General features: G+C 42.9%; 2 protein-coding genes across 2 annotated transcripts in view; both read right to left on the reverse strand.

Moving 5' to 3' along the window:
- Nucleotides 1-8,032: 8,032 nt before the first annotated feature.
- Nucleotides 8,033-10,299, reverse strand: LOC121000868 (gastrula zinc finger protein XlCGF71.1-like). The gene has a single exon (XM_040431610.1). The coding sequence runs from the start codon at nt 10,015-10,017 to the stop codon at nt 9,199-9,201; it is 819 nt and encodes a 272-aa protein (XP_040287544.1). The 5' UTR covers nt 10,018-10,299; the 3' UTR covers nt 8,033-9,198.
- Nucleotides 10,300-16,423: 6,124 nt separating this feature from the next.
- Nucleotides 16,424-18,894, reverse strand: part of LOC121000843 (zinc finger protein OZF-like) — a 46,785-nt gene continuing 44,314 nt past the window's right edge. The window contains exon 4 of the transcript XR_005778917.1: nt 16,424-16,436. The gene's annotated coding sequence lies outside the window, so the exon portion shown is untranslated. The remainder of the gene's footprint in view (nt 16,437-18,894) is intronic.

Genomic DNA, 18,894 nt, shown 5'->3' on the forward strand with positions numbered 1-18,894 from the left:
GCGGCACCTGAGGGGTTAATTGTGCGGATCACAGCCCCCTGTAAGAGATCGGGTGCTGCCAGGCAGCAGGGGGCAGTCATGTACACAGTTCTTAGTATATTCTAACTTGAAGTGTCCCCATCACTATGGGAACGCCTCTGTGTTAGAATATACTGTCCGATCTGAGTAAATTATTTTTTATATTTTTTTAACCCCTCCAGCACTATTGTACTATGCATTCTGTATTCAGAATGCTATTATTTTCCCTTATAACCATTTTATAAGGGAAAATAATAATGATCGGGTCTCCATCCCGATCATCTCCTAGCAACCGTGCGTGAAAATCGCACTGCATCTGCACTTGCTTGCGGATGCTTGCGATTTTCACGCAGCTCCATTCATTTCTATGGGGCCTGCGTTATGTGGAAAACGCACAAAGAGGAGCATGCTGCGATTTTCACGCAACGCACAAGTGATGCGTGAAAATCACCGCTCGTGTGCACAGCCCCATAGAAATGAACGGGTCCGGATTCAGTGCGGGTGCAATGCGTTCACCTCACGTATTGCACCCGCGTGGAAATCTCGCCCGTGTGAACTCAGCCTTAATGTAATGTCCACATATAAATATTGGAATGGCTAAGGTTCAGAGTGTATATACTGTACAGTGTATCTACTGTATTTATATATATATATTGCTGGCAATCATGGATCTTGTGTAGTGGTTATCTGCTCACTACAGTACTATTATATGGTAGTAATAAAATGTGCAATTGTATTTTTCTATTTTTTTGTTATCTTTTTCAGTTTTTTTTAAATAAGGATACAGGGATTTTAGTGATTTTATGCACAGTAAATTATTTAAAAAATAAATAGATTAATATTTTATATACAGAGCCGACCATCGATCCTATATATAAATATATGCAAAAGGCTAGGCACAGTACTTTCTTATTTAATCTGTTTTGTCCATAGCGATAGTGCCAACATTACAATAAAAGATGGACACTTTACTTTCAGTGAGTCCGCGATCTCGAGATAACACCTGGTGCTATCAAAATCCAATCCACTTGTACCGTCACAGATCTAAAGACACACTGTACACTAATTGAGCGGTGTATACAGATCAGGATTAGCAGAGCTCAAGAGACCTGGCATTCTATTCATGAACCAGGAGGTGCAGGATGAACAGTGATACAGGTTGAACTTATTGTACTAAAAACCGTCATGCTCTGGTGGCAAGGACATGAGGGGGAGTTCTAGTACTCCTTATTACCTTCTACCTTACTACAGTATTTAAATAAATAGTCATCCATACTGGGTACAGATTATGTCACTGAGCTCTCCGTTTATGTATATAGAGAAAAACAAATAATAATAATATATATTATATCTTCTTATTAACGAAGATAGAAAATATGGCGCTATATTCTCTATCTTAGTTAATTCTAGCAAGCAATTTTTATTTATTATTTGTTTTTCTCTGTATACATCAATATATATTTAGCATATCCAAAGCTACAGGTTGTCTGTTATCACTATGAGGGAGTGGTCTATTGTGGTGGAACTACAAGTGCCAGCATACATCATTAATAAAAGTGCAGCGCTCCAGTGTGACTTGTACTTGAAGGGCAGGCACTTCATCATTTCTGAGGCTGCGGGGTTAGAATACATACTATATACACTCAGAAAGATACCATGGATAAATATAATGAGAAGAATAAAACAGAGTTTCCCCTCCCCCCTCTATTTCTGGTTTGGTGTTACACATTTGGTCTGTTACCCTCCCCCCCCCTCCCCCAGCTAAAGAAAGTACTATATGCACTACGTTTTTTTTTTCTTTGAGAACAATAGATGATAATTGTGGGGGTTGGGATTAGGCCTCATGCACACGACAGTATTTTTTAGCGGTCCGCAAAACGGGGTTCCGTTGTTCCGTGATCCGTTCCCGTTTTTGTTTCCGTGTGTCTTCCTTGATTTTCGGAGGATTACCAGACATGAAGGAAAGTGAAAGAAAATCTAAGTCAAGTTTGCCGTGCAAATGGTAGGAAAAAAACGGACGCAGATGACAATCTTGTGTGCCTCCGTGTTTTTTCACGGACCCATTGACTTGAATGGGTCCGACAACCGTTGTCCGTGAAAAAAATAGGACAGGTGATATTTTTTTGACGGACTGGAAACACTGATCACTGACGCGGATGACAAACGGTGCATTATCCAAGTTTTCAACGGACCCATTGAAAGTCAATGGGTCCGCAGAAAATCACGGAAAACAGAACGGACACAGAACACAACAACGGTCGTGTGCATGAGGCCTTAGTCACCGCAGTTGTGAGTCCAATGGTTTGAAGCGCTCTTCTTTCTTTTTGTTAGCAGCTGTAGCTGCGCTCATGCTAAGCACCGTCACAGGACCAACTACTGTACAATGGACGAACTGTACGTTCATATATTTATGCATCACAATTATGATTCAGTACATCTAGAATATTAGACTATATATTTGCATATGCAGCTCTATAATATATCTGTATACACCGCTCCATCATGTCTTTACATCTGTGATACAAGTGGATTAGATTTGGATAACACCTGGTGATACATTGTACCGGATTTTTTGCGGTCTACTGCATACAGATATATAATGGAGCGGTGTATACAGATATATAATGGAGCGGTGCATACAGATATGTAATGGAGCGGTGTATACAGATATATAATGGAGCGGTGTATACAGATATGTAATGGAGCGGTGTATACAGATATGTAATGGAGCGGTGTATACAGATATGTAATGGAGCGGTGTATACAGATATATAATGGAGCGGTGTATACAGATATGTAATGGAGCGGTGTATACAGATATGTAATGGAGCGGTGTATACAGATATGTAATGGAGCGGTGTATACAGATATGTAATGGAGCGGTGTATACAGATATGTAATGGAGCGGTGTATACAGATATATAATGGAGCAGTGTATACAGATATATAATGGAGCGGTGTATACAGATATGTAATGGAGCGGTGTATACAGATATATAATGGAGCGGTGTATACAGATATGTAATGGAGCGGTGTATACAGATCTATAATGGAGCGGTGTATACAGATCTATAATGGAGCGGTGTATACAGATATATAATGGAGCGGTGTATACAGATATATAATGGAGCGGTGTATACAGATATATAATGGAGCGGTGTATACAGATATGTAATGGAGCGGTGTATACAGATATATAATGGAGCGGTGTATACAGATATGTAATGGAGCGGTGTATACAGATATGTAATGGAGCGGTGTATACAGATATATAATGGAGCGGTGTATACAGATATGTAATGGAGCGGTGTATACAGATATATAATGGAGCGGTGTATACAGATATGTAATGGAGCGGTGTATACAGATCTATAATGGAGCGGTGTATACAGATATATAATGGAGCGGTGTGTACAGATATATAATGGAGCGGTGTATACAGATATATAATGGAGCGGTGTATACAGATATATAATGGAGCGGTGTATACAGATATATAATGGAGCGGTGTATACAGATATGTAATGGAGCGGTGTATACAGATCTATAATGGAGCGGTGTATACAGATATATAATAGAGCGGTGTATACAGATATATAATGGAGCGGTGTATACAGATATATAATGGAGCGGTGTATACAGATATATAATGGAGCGGTGTATACAGATATGTAATGGAGCGGTGTATACAGATATATAATGGAGCGGTGTATACAGATATATAATGGAGCGGTGTACAGTATACAGATATATAATGGAGCGGTGTACAGTATACAGATATATAATGAAGTGTTGTATACAGATATATAATGGAGCGGTGTATACAGATATATAATGGAGCGGTGTGTACAGATATGTAATGGAGCGGTGTATACAGATATATAATGGAGCGGTGTATACAGATATATAATGGAGCGGTGTATACAGATATGTAATGGAGCGGTGTATACAGATATATAATGGAGCGGTGTGTACAGATATGTAATGGAGCGGTGTATACAGATATATAATGGAGCGGTGTATACAGATATATAATGGAGCGGTGTATACAGATATGTAATGGAGCGGTGTATACAGATATGTAATGGAGCGTTGTATACAGATATATAATGGAGCGGTGTATACAGATATATAATGGAGCGGTGTATACAGATATGTAATGGAGCGGTGTATACAGATATATAATGGAGCGGTGTATACAGATATATAATGGAGCGGTGTATACAGATATATAATGGAGCGGTGTATACAGATATATAATGGAGCGGTGTATACAGATATATAATGGAGCGGTGTATACAGATATATAATGGAGCGGTGTATACAGATATATAATGGAGCGGTGTATACAGATATATAATGGAGCGGTGTATACAGATATATAATGGAGCGGTGTATACAGATATGTAATGGAGCGGTGTATACAGATATATAATGGAGCGGTGTATACAGATATGTAATGGAGCGGTGTATACAGATATATAATGGAGCGGTGTATACAGATATGTAATGGAGCGGTGTATACAGATATATAATGGAGCAGTGTACAGTATACAGATATATAATGGAGCGGTGTATACAGATATATAATGGAGCGGTGTATACAGATATATAATGGAGCGGTGTATACAGATATATAATGGAGCAGTGTATACAGATATATAATGGAGCAGTGTACATATATATAATATAGTGGATACAGAGTATTTATTAGCTATGTTCCTATAGTGGCTGAATGTTAATACAGTATCGAAAAACAACATGTACAGTATGGATACATTTGTACTTAGCAAAGCCTTTTGATTAGGGCACTTTCACACTAGCGTTTTTCTTTTCCGGCGCTGAGTTCCGTCCTAGGGGCTCAAATCCGGAAAAGAACTGATCAGTTTTATCCCCTGCATTCTGAATGGAGAGCGATCCGTTCAGGATGCATCAGGACGTCTTCAATTCAGTCTGTTTCACTGATCAGGCTTTTCAGAAAACCGTAGCATGCAGTATTTTTACCTCCGGCCAAAAATCCTGAACACTTTGACTGAACGCCTGATCAGGCTTTTTTCCCATTGACTTGCATTAACGCCTGATCCGGCGTCGTGTGTTCAGTCAAACCGGATCCGGTTTTTGCATGTTAAACCCGAAAAATGTGAAAAAAAAGTTAAAGTCCATAAATGGCGGATCCGTTTTTTTCAATGCATTTTTTCATTGTGATCAAAATCCTGATCAGGATTCAAATGTAATCCGTTTTCACACGTTTTTCCGGATCCGGCGGGCAGTTCACGGGTCGGAATTGAACGCCGGATTTAAACAATGCTAGTGTGAAAGTAGCCTTATTTCCTCCTTGCCGGCAGCCCCCCCCCCCCCCCCTTCTGCCAGGACAATTCCCACACCTATTCTTGCTATTCTTAATGTTGGATCTTTCTTCACGATTGTGCAATGGAAACCTAATATGAATTATGATGTTAACACTGACACCATTAAACAAATAATATTGTTACATGAAAACCAAAAATAAATAAATAAATAAAACTCCATATTATAGCCTAAACTGTGCCTTTTTAGACTGGGTTAATGCGGTAATAGCAATCACTATTGTGCCGTAATAATCTATCTCATATCTATCTTTCTACATATCAATCCTTCTACCTAATTAATGCAGTATCATCGCAGGATCATAGTGGCAGTAGTATAGTAATAAATCAATACAGCTGCAGCGCTGAGTACGTTTTAAAATACACCAAACAGGCAAAAATAGACCAATATATACAGCGTTGCTGCTATATTGATTATTATAAATATATTTATATAAATTTACATATAGAATAATTAGTATAATATTGTATAATTATTTTCTCCATGATCCATATGTGGTATGGTGATTTAGATATAGTGTATTGTACAGTATAATGGACATATAGAGATATAGATAGATAATCATCTAATAATTATACAATATTACACTAATTATACTATATGTAAATGTATATATAATATAAATATATAAAATATATATAAATATATTTATATATAATAAATCAATATAGCAGCAACGCTGTATATATTGGTCTATTTTTGCCTGTAAACTTTTGGTGTATTTTAAAACTTACCCAGCGCTGCAGCTGTATTGATTTATTTTTGGTTTTCATGTAACAATATTATTTGTTTAATGGTGTCAGTGTTAACATCATAATTCATATTAGGTTTCCATTGCACAATTGTGGAGAAAGAGATCCAACATTAAGAATAGCATTATACACTTAAAGGATAAAAAAAACAGATGAATGCAATAATATAGATTGTGTATCTGACATACTTGAAGAAAACTATTTTATTACTTGAAATTGGGACATTCTCTAATAACTTTCTTATTCCCTAAACACTGAAGGTATTTAGATGCAAATTGCGATTCATATGCTAATGCCGCCCTTCATTATCACATGTGAACAAGTGAGGGAGTCTGTTTAACACTATATGGTGTTACTTTACACCCTCAGTATGGCTGCAATAGGATCTAATACAGACAAGCAGTGGAGCCAACACACAAAAACCCTATACAACCCCATACATGTCTTGGGATCGCGGACTCACTGAAAGTAAAGTGTCCATCTTTTATTGTAATGTTGGCACTATCGCTATGGACAAAACAGATTAAATAAGATAGCTATTGTCCTGATTTTAGTTAATAAACACATACTCCACCAGAAGCGCAGTGAAAGGCACCAGCAGTGAAAGGGTCCCCAGCAGGAAAATAACCTGCACTTTACCTGCACTACTGACTGTAGTTCCATGCACCACCTGGTGTTCACAAACCAACATTGCACCCTGAATTTTCTCAATGGCTATTTACGCGATTCGGGTTTGCTAAATGAATTGGAAATCGCTTTGCGCTGCCGCGATTCTGAAGGGAGCGCTAGCGATGCTATATCTGTATATACTGCAAATATGGTTACAAAAAGAAATGCCAACAATACATAAAGAGCAATTAAAAAAAACTATTTCTTATGGAACGCTTAGACATAATGAAATCCAAGGATAGACATACACACAAACTCTTTCAAAAGTGGAAATGCTTTATTATCACATATATGTCTGACACAGAAATACAAAACATAATGCAACCTTTTTCTCTAACAGAATGGTATTTGATTGAGCAGATGAAGGGGACATTGGGTAGATTGTTACTACAGCACATGAGCCTGAGACCTGCACAAAATACCTACTAAATAAGGTATCACTGGTTAACACAGGGACGGCTCAAGATAGAGTCAATCGGTAGAAGGAGAAAGTGATATAAGTTTACATCTGAATAAAAATATTGCTTTGAATGATGCTCAATTGATGTGCTGAGGGGTACCCTAGATTTATATCATACAGTTTGAAGATTTACGGATTTGTTTGGTACCGCAAATCATAATTATATTTACATATTATAAAAAAAAAATGTTTGGGTCTGCGTACCCAGCTGTTATTTAATAATAATAATAATTAAAACTACAAAAAAGCACTGCTGATGAGGAGGATCCAGGCGAGCACGCGTGCCGTGAAGCTTCCTTTTTGTTAATGGGAGGCTACATGTTCCCATAACTTATTGGTATAGTCACATACCATAACATATAGCAATGAAGTCATAAAAATATGTAGGGAAAAAAGAAATCTGATGGGAGCAGAGAGGCATATACTGAATGATAACATGGATGGACAGATCAACAGCACACGTCAATCACAGGAACGAGATAGTAAGAGTAGAAGAACAGGTCTGAATGGTGACGGTGATGGACCTGCTGTATGGTGCCATCAGATGACAGGAGTCATCACATGTGTGGAGCGGTGGTGAAAGCTATATCCAAACTATTGTTGAAGTCGCTTTTAATTGAAGCGTTTAAGATACACTCTGCGGCTACAAATCAAGGTTCCCGAGGAATTTATATCCACGCGTGGAGAGACTAGACACCGACACAAAGAGGGTCAAGGCAATCTCTTTCTTTATTACAATGAGTTAAGCTGTATATACATCATCTTCAGGCTCATGCCATTATTTCATTAGCTAAGAAGATAAGATAACACTTGGCTTCTGCGCAGTGTGCACTGTCTTACAAACCTTGGTATGTGAACTAATGTGAACATCTGGGTGTCAGCCGCCATCTTGTAATGGCCTCTTACTAATATCAATACTGCATATGTCATATGTGACACTTCAAGGAGGTGCTTTTTTATAGGCAGTGAGTATACATGTATATTATATAACTAAGTCATTGGCTCATGCTTTCTTCTACAGTCTATACATATGTGAGACCAGGGGGCCTTCGATGCTCGCCGCATCACCCCCCCCCCCCTCTTCTCTCTCCAGAGTTGTATACACATACAGCTTGGCTAGCAAAGGGGGAAGCACTTAAGATAAGAAAGAAGCAGCTTAAAGTAAATACATAAGAAAATCATCTAGGTTTACAAAAATTATATTCACATCTCTATCACTATCATGAGGATACATCTGTGTAACGAAAATGAGAGGGGGGCTCCACACATCGTATGTTATCATAGCAGGGAAACTAAGGGCTGTTGTTGTCGGGTAATCAAACACCAGTGTGCAAATGGCTTATTAATATAGGTAAGAACAGAAAATACTCCATTATCATGTAAGCAATCTCTCTAATGGTTTGTTTATGGTAGCTATGGTAAAGGCCTTGAACTACAATCCATTCTCTGTTATATCTTTTATTCACTATACATCATATGGCTATTGTTATATTTGGTTTTATGAAGTTATCTATGGTTCTAATTGATATGCTCTTCAAGCTGTAACACCTCGCTCGCTCCCAGTAAATGACTGCTCAGATGCTGTGGTTGCAGTTGGCTAAAGCATCTGATGGAATGTCAGCGATCAGAGCTATCTCCAATCATGGACGCTGCTGTGTGAAACCGCACGCATGCTTCGCCTATGGCACTTACTTAATTCTTGAGTGGGCACCATCTTTATATTCCCAACATCCGCCATACATGTATGGAGGATGTTGGGAAGGGGTTAGAACTTCTTCTCCCCTGTATGAATTCTCTGATATTGAACAAGGGCTTATTTCTGAATAAAACAGTTTCCACATTCTGAACATAAACATGGCTGCACCCCTGTGTGACTTCCCTAATGATTCTCAAATTTACATTCTTTAGTAAAACACGTTCTGGGCATTAATATCACTTCTCCTCTGTGTGAGATTTCAGATGATTAACAAGATTTGCTTTCCGAGCATACCATTTTCCACATTCTGGGCAGGAAAATGACCTCTCCTCTGTGTGAATTTTTGAATGCGCGGCAAGATGATTTTTCCTAGCAAAACATTTTCCACATTCTGGACATGAAAATGATTTCTCCCCTGTGTGAATTCTCTGATGGTTATGAAGAATTGATTTATTAGCAAAACGTTTACCACATTCTGAACATGAATATGGCTTCACCCCTGTGTGATGTCTTTGGTGGATATCAAGATGTGATTTTAGAATAAAACATTTGCCACATTCTGAACATGAATACGGTTTCTCCCCTGTGTGATATAATTGATGGATATCAAGACTTGAGTTCCGAGAAAAACATTTGCCACATTCTGAACATGAATATGGCTTCTCCCCTGTGTGATGTCTTTGATGGATATCAAGATTGCATTTATGAGTAAAACATTTCCCACATTCTGAACATGAATACGGCTTCTCACCTGTGTGAACTATCTGATGCCTCCCAAGATTTGATTTCTCACTAAAACATTTGCCACATTCTGAACATGAAAACTGCTTCTTCCCTGTGTGAATTTTCTGATGCCTCGCAAGTTTTTTTTTCTCAGTAAAACATTTGCCACATTCTGAACATGAATACTGCTTCTTCCCTGTGTGATGTCTTTGATGGATATCAAGATGTGATTTCCGAGCAAAACATTTGCCACATTCTGAACATGAATAAGACTTCTTCCCTTTCTGAGCTCTTTGGGATCCAGCACCACTCCTGTGGTTTGCATTCTGCATAACAGTCTTTTTTAAAGGATCAGGTGGCAGATTTTTGATTTGAAGGTCTGAGTGTACAACTGGGATAATGGCACATTTTTCATACGTATCAGGTGCGACAACCAAATCATCTGCATCACAATATGTAGGTATCAGGTGTTCCTCTGTGCTCCCGGTACAGTCGTCTGTCAAGAACAAAACTTTTAAAAATAATTCTTAAATAATATAATCTTTAAAATGATATTGATTTTTTATAACATAAAAATTCTGATACAAATTGCAAAACATGAAGCAAAATTCTATCAAAAATTGACAAAGACAGTAGACCTCAGACCACCAGGCTCGGATACCAAGTGGAGAATCATAAAGGGACCTACGAGTCAGTGCTATTAGGTGGTGCCCGTGTCCCTGACAGCTACATGCACTGTTGTACAGGGCAGTGGAGAGGAACAGTGCGGTGATATATGAGGAGTGTTGAACAAAGTCAATCACTTGCAGTATAGACCCCAAAGACAAAAATGAGGGAAAAAGAGTGCCAAACCCCGTATCAAAGTACAGTTAGAAATGGAATAGAATTGGAATAGAAAGCACCACTCGCAGTGATAACTACTATATTGCACAAAATGTATCATAAAACAATAGCGTGGAGCAAAGATAGTGGGTACTCCGTGTGACAACCACCCGCCAATCCCGTCGTACTATGCCACAGTTGCCATACAGGTCTCCACTAGAGACTTCTGGAGGCGAATCCACTGTGAGCACAGAAGACGTTTAAGATTGGTTGGTGTGCCCATACATGATACAATCACGATTGTATGTACAATCGGTAAAAATAAAATTACTGATTTCACGCTGGAAATCAACTTAATTTGCTGCCACCACTCTTCGTATTGAATCGGGGCGAAGAGACCCCGGCTAGCTAATCCTAAAGGGACGAAACGGTTATTTGCAACCTAGCTAGTAAATTAACAATTTATAAAAATAAAACAATTTGGTAGTATGTCTTCTGAGGACAGAGTTCTTAGCATAGATCAGTTCATCAAGTAGCAAGGGCAAAACTGGAACGATGAAATCGTTAGTTTTTTATTCTAAAACTATACACAAAAATATATATATTAAAGCTGACAGATAAATATACCTGCCAGTTGAACAGATTGGTTTGGATAGAAATAGGTAAGAGGTGGAAGGGAATAGAATGTCTGTAAGTTCAGAATTACTGTGGTAGTGTCCAGTAAAAGGCAAAGTCTTTGTAGAATAATCCAAGATGGTGGGGTGTGCCCGTGTCCAGCGGGCGGTCGTGATGTTAGTCGACATCAGATGGTAGAAGAAGGACGCAGGACCTGAGTGTGTCACTGTTTTTACCCACTCTGAAGTGGGGAGTGGTTATGACACGTTCAGGTCCAGCCTTGTGTAATTGGAACAGGGGCAGTCCTTTGCCCCATAGGGAGAAAATCTGGCAGAATCTTTGCTTTGCCCATTTCTCCATATCCCGTAAGTCCAATCAAGAAATATAGTTGATTTTGATAATCAGTACAATTTTACGCATCATCTGATAACAAATACGACTAAAAGATAATACAGGGTGCCTGAGAACCTTTATATCTCAGAGTGGGAATCTCTGATTTGCCCGCGGGTTTCCTAGAAGGTGGGTTAGAAGAACCAAAACCATCTCTGAAAAGATGGTTCCTTTCACATTTCCATAACCCATGAAATATTAGGAAAATATGGGAAAACTATGAAGCTTATGGATTGAAGGGAACTTTCAGGTCATCTTCCTTCCTGTACCAACCAGCTGTGTGATAAGGATCTGTCCTTTTCTTCTGAAGCTCGCTGCCCAGGCTAAAGGTGTGAGACCCCTGCTGGTATTGGAGACACTATGGCTGCAGAAAGACCAGGTTTATGAGGTTCTGTCATAAGAGAACTAGATTGATGGCTACTCAACTTGGCCTGGGCAGGAAAGGTTTGTCACAAGGTGGTGATAATGGCACCTCTGCTCTGTGAATTACTCCTTTAGTGAAAAGAGAAGATTTTTAGTAAAGGCTCTGGTGTCTCTGTGATTGCGAAATAAGATAGGGCCAGGGGCTATCCATAGTATTCAGTATATTGTGCAGACTAGGTGGGCCAAATGGTTCTTATCTGCCGACACATTCTATGTTTCTATATTTCTATGTTGATATGGCGCATTTGTGATTTCCTAGTATCGCAAAGTGTCACACCTCCCCCCTTTGGAAGATTGGGAAAGGAGTGGTCAGCAAGACTGGGACTGAAGCAATCCCAACTCCCTATTTGAGCTCGTTACAGCGGGAAAGTCCGTCCGCATTCTGATGGCGACTTCCCGGTTTGTGCTGAATCGTGAAATCGTACTGTTGGAGCGCTAAGCTCCAGCGGAGAAATTTTCCATTGGTACCAGAACTACGTTTCAGCCAGCTGAGTGGGTTGTGATCTGTGATGACCATGAAGGATCAACCATATAGGTACGATTGTAGTTTCTGTAGGGCCCATACGATCGCTAGGCACTCTTTCTCAGTGGTGCAGTATGCGGTTTCCCGCGGAAGTAGTTTTCGGCTCAGGTAGAGGACAGGGTGCTCATTCCCGGTTGCGTCCACCTGACTAAGGACGGCTCCCAGACCGTGGTCTGAGGCGTCAGTTTGTACTAGGAACTGACGGGAGAAGTCGGGAGCTTGAAGGACAGGAGCGCTAGCTAGCGCTTCCTTCAGGGCCCGAAATGCCTGTTCTAGTTCCGAGTTCCATGTGACCGTGTTGGGTTGTTTTTTGCCCGTTGCATCGGTCAGTGGTTTAGCCAGAGTACTATAGGATGGAATAAACTTCCTATAGTACCCTGCCGTTCCCAGAAATGCCTGTATTTGTTTTTTGGTGTTAGGCCGTGGCCATGCTACAATGGCATCGACCTTCCCTATCTGAGGTTTCAGGGTCTGGCTGCCTACTCTGTGTCCAAGGTACTGAACCTCTGTCATGGCAATCTGACATTTGTTGGGCTTAACGGTCAGATTGGCAGCGGACAGTCTTCCCAATACCTGTGACAGATGGTCAAGGTGATCTTCCCAGGTTGGACTATATATGGCTATATCGTCCAGATATGCTAGGGCATAACCTTGCAGTTAATTCATGGCCCGCTGAAATGTGGCGGGCGCATTTTTCATCCCAAAGGGCATACGAGTAAACTCATAGAGGCCAAAAGGGGTGATGAATGCGGATTTCGCTCTCGCCTCTGGCGCAAGCGGAATCTGCCAGTATCCACGGCTCAAGTCCATGATTGTTAGATAGCTGGTGGACGCCAGCTGATCCAGCAATTCATCAATTCGAGGCATGGGATACGCATCGGTTATGGTGATGTCATTCAGTCTCCGATAGTCGACACAGAACCGGGTTGTCTTGTCCTTTTTGGGGACTAAAACAACCGGGGCAGCCCATGGACTAGAGGATTTCTGGATGACCATTAACTGTAGCATCTCATCAATCTCTCGTTTGATCTCAGCGTGCACTTCGGGTGAGGTGCGATAGGGGCCCTGCCGTAAGGGCTTGTGGGTCCCTGTGTCAACTCGGTGAGCTGCTAGGTTGGTTTGGCCAGGGATGCCTGAGAATGTGGCGCTGTGCGCACTCAGGAGAGTGGTGAGCTGAAGCTTCCGTGGGTACGAGAGGTGGGGGTTGATGTTCCAATCATCTGCCACGTCTCGTAGCTCTGCTAGCAAGTCTATCAGTGGATCTGGCTCTTCGGGTTCTAGCTGGCTACACACTGCTAATACATACTGCTCTCTTTCCTCGTGTGCTTTTAACATGTTCACGTGGAACAGTTTCTGTCGCTTACCCCCGAGACTCACTAGGTAAGTGACTGGGTTCACCTGTTTCAGAATGGTGTATGGCCCGTCCCAGGCAGCCTGCAATTTGTTCTGCCTGACAGGGAGTAGGGCGTATACCTTCTGACCTGCTTGGTATGACCGCTCTCTGGCATGCTGATCATACCAAGCCTTCTGTTTGGTCATGAGGGACTCGATCTTGTCCCGAAATTTTAGGACATATTCAACCACAGAGACTTCTGAGGGGTCACCTTTTCCCTCCCAGGTCTCCCGAATCAGTTTTAAGGGCCCTCGGACGTCTCGTCCATATAGGAGTTCAAAGGGTGAGAACCCAGTGGACTCCTGTTGCACTTCTCTGTAAGCGAACAGCAAATGAGGCAGGTGCCGCTCCCAGTCCTTCCCCTGCGATTCCACGAACGTGGCCAGCATTTGCTTTAACGTTCCGTTGAAACGTTCGCAAAGGCCGTTGGTTTGCGGGTGATACGCACTGGAAGTGGTGTGCTTGATTTGCATCCTCTCACAGAGGGCTTCCATTAACTCCGACATGAAGCAAGAGCCCTGATCAGAGATCATCTCGGCGGGGAAACCTACACGCGAGAAGATCCTGATCAAGGCGTCCGCCACCGTGGCCGACCTAAGGGAAGACAGTGCTACCGCCTCTGGATAACGGGTGGCATAGTCCACGACTGTTAAGATGTAGCGCTTGCCAGAACTGCTAGGAATGGGAAGGGGACCAATTATATACACTGCCACTCTCTGGAAGGGCTCTGTGATCACGGGCAGTGGCTGCAAAGGAGCTTTGCGGGGTCCTCCAGCCTTCTTAACCCTCTGGCAAGTGGTACACGATCGGCTGTACTTACTTAGGTCCGTTCCCATCGTGGGCCAGTAAAAATGGTTCTGAACACGTTTGTGGGTCTTTCTGATTCCCAAATGTCCTGCAAGTGGAATGTCGTGGGCTGCTTTGAGCACCTGTGCCCGAAATTCCCTAGGGACTACCAGCTGTCTCGTGTTCTCACCTGCGCCACCTTTTGTAGGCTGCACAGCTTCACAGTACAGTCGGTTGTTCTCCCAATAGATTTTATATGGAGTGCCCTCACCTGGAGGCTGGCCGGCTCGTGACCTAAGGGCCTCCAGACTAGGGTCACCCTTCAAGGCCTGCACGAATGCAGCGCCACCGGTCTCCTCCAGCTGACCAGTGACTTTTGAAGTCAGCTGTGGAGAGTTACCTTCAATGCTGGGGTCAAAGGTGGGTGGAGGGACGGCTGGTTCTGTCCCCGCAGCCCCATCTGAGCCCAGGTTACTCTCGACACTGGAAGCGTCTACCAGTGCAGTGACACAATCATCATCATCACATGAGAAGGTCGTTCTCGCATTGTCATCCGCCTGAGGGTCAGAATCGCCCGAGGGGGTCCCTTCGGTCGGTTCTGAGTTCAGGCGGCTGGCCATGGAACGTGTAATGGCCAGAACAGGTACAGCATCATTTATATCACCATTGCTACCACTAACACACACATTCGGATCAACAATGACAGGTGCAGAAGTAGGCAAATGACATTCGGTTGCTTGTAAATTTAAATCTGATACCTCCCTAGGTGCGTTAGGGACAGTAAAAATAGCAGGCAAAGTGTCCCCGTCTCCCTGTTTCCCCAAAGGGCGGTACAGTACCTGGTTTTGGTCAGGGAGTCCTGCTTGGGCCTCCTGCGCACTTGCAGGGTATTCGTAATGGGAAACAAGGGTGCCCAAATCAGTGCCAAGCACTGTGGCAACGGGAATATCATCCAGGACCCCAACAACCCGCTTTTGCCGTCCCATTCCCCAATCCATGGTGACTTGGGCTTGGGCCACATGAGTGCGAGTGCCCCCAACTCCGGTCAGAGCGAGGTACTTTCCTAAAAGGATATCCTTCTCCGTAACAAGATGTGAACGGACCAAGGTAACATCTGCACCGGTATCACGGAATCCGATGACAGTCTGGCCGTTCACAGTGACAGGCTGGTGATTCTGGGATCCGCTGTGCACCTTGGGTCCTCCGACCAGCAATACAGCAGACGAGGTAGGTGTGGAAGCGTTGGCCCCCTTAGGGCTTGGCGTCGTCGCGGTGCTAGGAGGTTGGGCCGGCTTCCCTGCGTAACAGGTTTGCTTGGTGTGACCGGGCCTGCGACATAGCTCACACCAGGGCCTGGTTGTCTCACGGTTCACAGGGCCAGCGGGCCTGCCTTCTCTCCAGTTCTGGGACATGGCTCTGTCCTGGTTGGGTACTGGAGTTTTGCGGCTGTCAGGTACCAGGGGTTTGCGGATGTCTGATACCACCGGCCTGCGGATGTCCGTCATCACAGGTTTTCGAATGTCCGGTACCCGGGTTGCGACAAACATGTCTGCCAGCTCAGTAGCTTCTTTCACAGACTGGGGCTTGCGCTCCAGCACAAACTGTCTCACATCTGTAGAGCATATCGCAAGGAGTTGGTCATGGATCATCAAATCCTCAAGGTGAGCATAAGTCTTTTCTTTAAGAATTCTAGTCCATTGGCGGAATGTGGTGCATAAGCGGCTAGCCACATCCACGTAAGAGTCTGTGGATCCTTTCTGGATGGCACGGAACTTTCTCCGGTAAACCTCAGGGGTTAACTGGAACTTAGCAATTATGGCATCCTTAATAGTCTGATAATCGCAATCTTGGTCTGTGGGTAGTTCCGCAAAAGCATCCAGCGCTTTACCAGTCAGCTGAGGCGTCAGGTGTAGAGCCCACTGATCCTCAGGGATGCAGAACTGGCGGCACACTCTCTCAAACGAGCGTAAATATAAATCAATGTCCCCGTTTTTCTCTATAACTGAAAACCTTGCTTTGGGGACCACGGGTAGAGGAATGCCTCCTGCAGCAGGAGTGTTAGGAGAGGAAGACCGCTAGGCCTGTCTCATTTGGGCCAGTTCTAGTGCACGCTGGTGTTGCAGCGCTTCTCTCTGAAGCTGGAACTGATGCTGTTGCTCCTCTCTTTGCTGCTGCATCTGAAGCTGGAACTGATGCTGTTGCTCCTCTCTTTGCTGCTGCCGCTCCTCTCTTTCGAGCTGCATCTCCAGGTATAAACGCAAATCCGCGCCAGTCAGGCCCGGTAACAACTGCTGGCTCATAGGGCCCAAGGCAGTGAAGTTTAGTCCAGAGCCGCTTGTTCCTTGCTGAGGGTTAGCAGGAGCTATGGACATGCTGTTCTCCAGGGTACCTGCATCACCCGGAGCTGAAGTAGCAACCTCAGCACTCCCATAGCTGGCGATGCTGGGTGACGTTGAACGAAGGGGCAGCGAAGCCTCCCGCATGGGATTGGAATCCTCCATCGCTTGACCGTCTCTCTCCGTCAAAGCTTCGATCAGCTGTGATCGATTTTTGTGTAGAATGGCAATGCCTTGCGACTCACACACGGCTTGTAAGTCGGCGACAGACCAACTTAGGTAATTTGGAACTGAATCAGACATTCAGAAAAGAACAGAAAAAGAATATGATATAGCAAAGAAAAGGTGGGGAAATATAAACCAATCTATTCCTATCAATGTGTACCGTTTTGCGCCCGGAACTCAAGTTCCGCAGGACAGGATACTAAGTAACCGCTGTCCTATTGTTATGATTGCTCAAAAAGCTGCACTTGTCAGTTCTTTGTGCTCTGATCTCCCAAAAGCTGACTTCTGCCTGGTTTTGGGTTCTGCTATCCCACTAGCTGCCAACAATGTGACAACCACCCGCCAATCCCGTCGTACTATGCCACAGTTGCCATACAGGTCTCCACTAGAGACTTCTGGAGGCGAATCCACTGTGAGCACAGAAGACGTTTAAGATTGGTTGGTGTGCCCAGACAGGATACAATCACGATTGTATGTACAATCGGTAAAAAAAAAATTACTGATTTCACGCTGGAAATCAACTTAATTTGCTGCCACCACTCTTCGTATTGAATCGAGGCGAAGAGACCCCGGCTAGCTAATCCTAAAGGGACGAAACGGTTATTTGCAACCTAGCTAGTAAATTAACAATTTATAAAAATAAAACAATTTGGTAGTATGTCTTCTGAGGATAGAGTTCTTAGCATAGATCAGTTCATCAACTAACAAGGGCAAAACTGGAACGATGAAATCGTTAGTTTTTTATTCTAAAACTATACACAAAAATATATATATTAAAGCTGACAGATAAATATACCTGCCAGTTGAACAGATTGGTTTGGATAGAAATAGGTAAGAGGTGGAAGGGAATAGAATGTCTGTAAGTTCAGAATTACTGTGGTAGTGTCCAGTAAAAGGCAAAGTCTTTGTAGAATAATCCAAGATGGTGGGGTGTGCCCGTGTCCAGCGGGCGGTCGTGATGTTAGTCGACGTCAGATGGTAGAAGAAGGACGCAGGACCTGAGTGTGTCACTGTTTTTACCCACTCTGAAGCGGGGAGTGGTTATGACACGTTCAGGTCCAGCCTTGTGTAATTGGAACAGGGGCAGTCCTTTGCCCCATAGGGAGAAAATCTGGCAGAATCTTTGCTTTGCCCATTTCTCCATATCCCGTAAGTCCAATCAACAAATATAGTGGATTTTGATAATCAGTACAATTTTACGCATCATCTGATAACAAATACGACTAAAAGATAATACAGGGTGCCTGAGAACCTTTATATCTCAGAGTGGGAATCTCTGATTTGCCCGCGGGTTTCCTAGAAGGTGGGTTAGAAGAACCAAAACCATCTCTGAAAAGATGGTTCCTTTCACATTTCCATAACCCCTGAAATATTAGGAAAATATGGGAAAAATATGAAGCTTATGGATTAAAGGGGACTTTCAGGTCATCTTCCTTCCTGTACCAACCAGCTGTGTGATAAGGATCTGTCCTTTTCTTCTGAAGCTCGCTGCCCAGGCTAAAGGTGTGAGACCCCTGCTGGTATTGGAGACACTATGGCTGCAGAAAGACCAGGTTTATGAGGTTCTGTCATAAGAGAACTAGATTGATGGCTACTCAACTTGGCCTGGGCAGGAAAGGTTTGTCACAAGGTGGTGATAATGGCACCTCTGCTCTGTGAATTACTCCTTTAGTGAAAAGAGAAGATTTTTAGTAAA

This window comes from Bufo bufo, chromosome 5 (genome assembly GCF_905171765.1).
Source record: "Bufo bufo chromosome 5, aBufBuf1.1, whole genome shotgun sequence".
Lineage (NCBI taxonomy): Eukaryota > Metazoa > Chordata > Amphibia > Anura > Bufonidae > Bufo > Bufo bufo.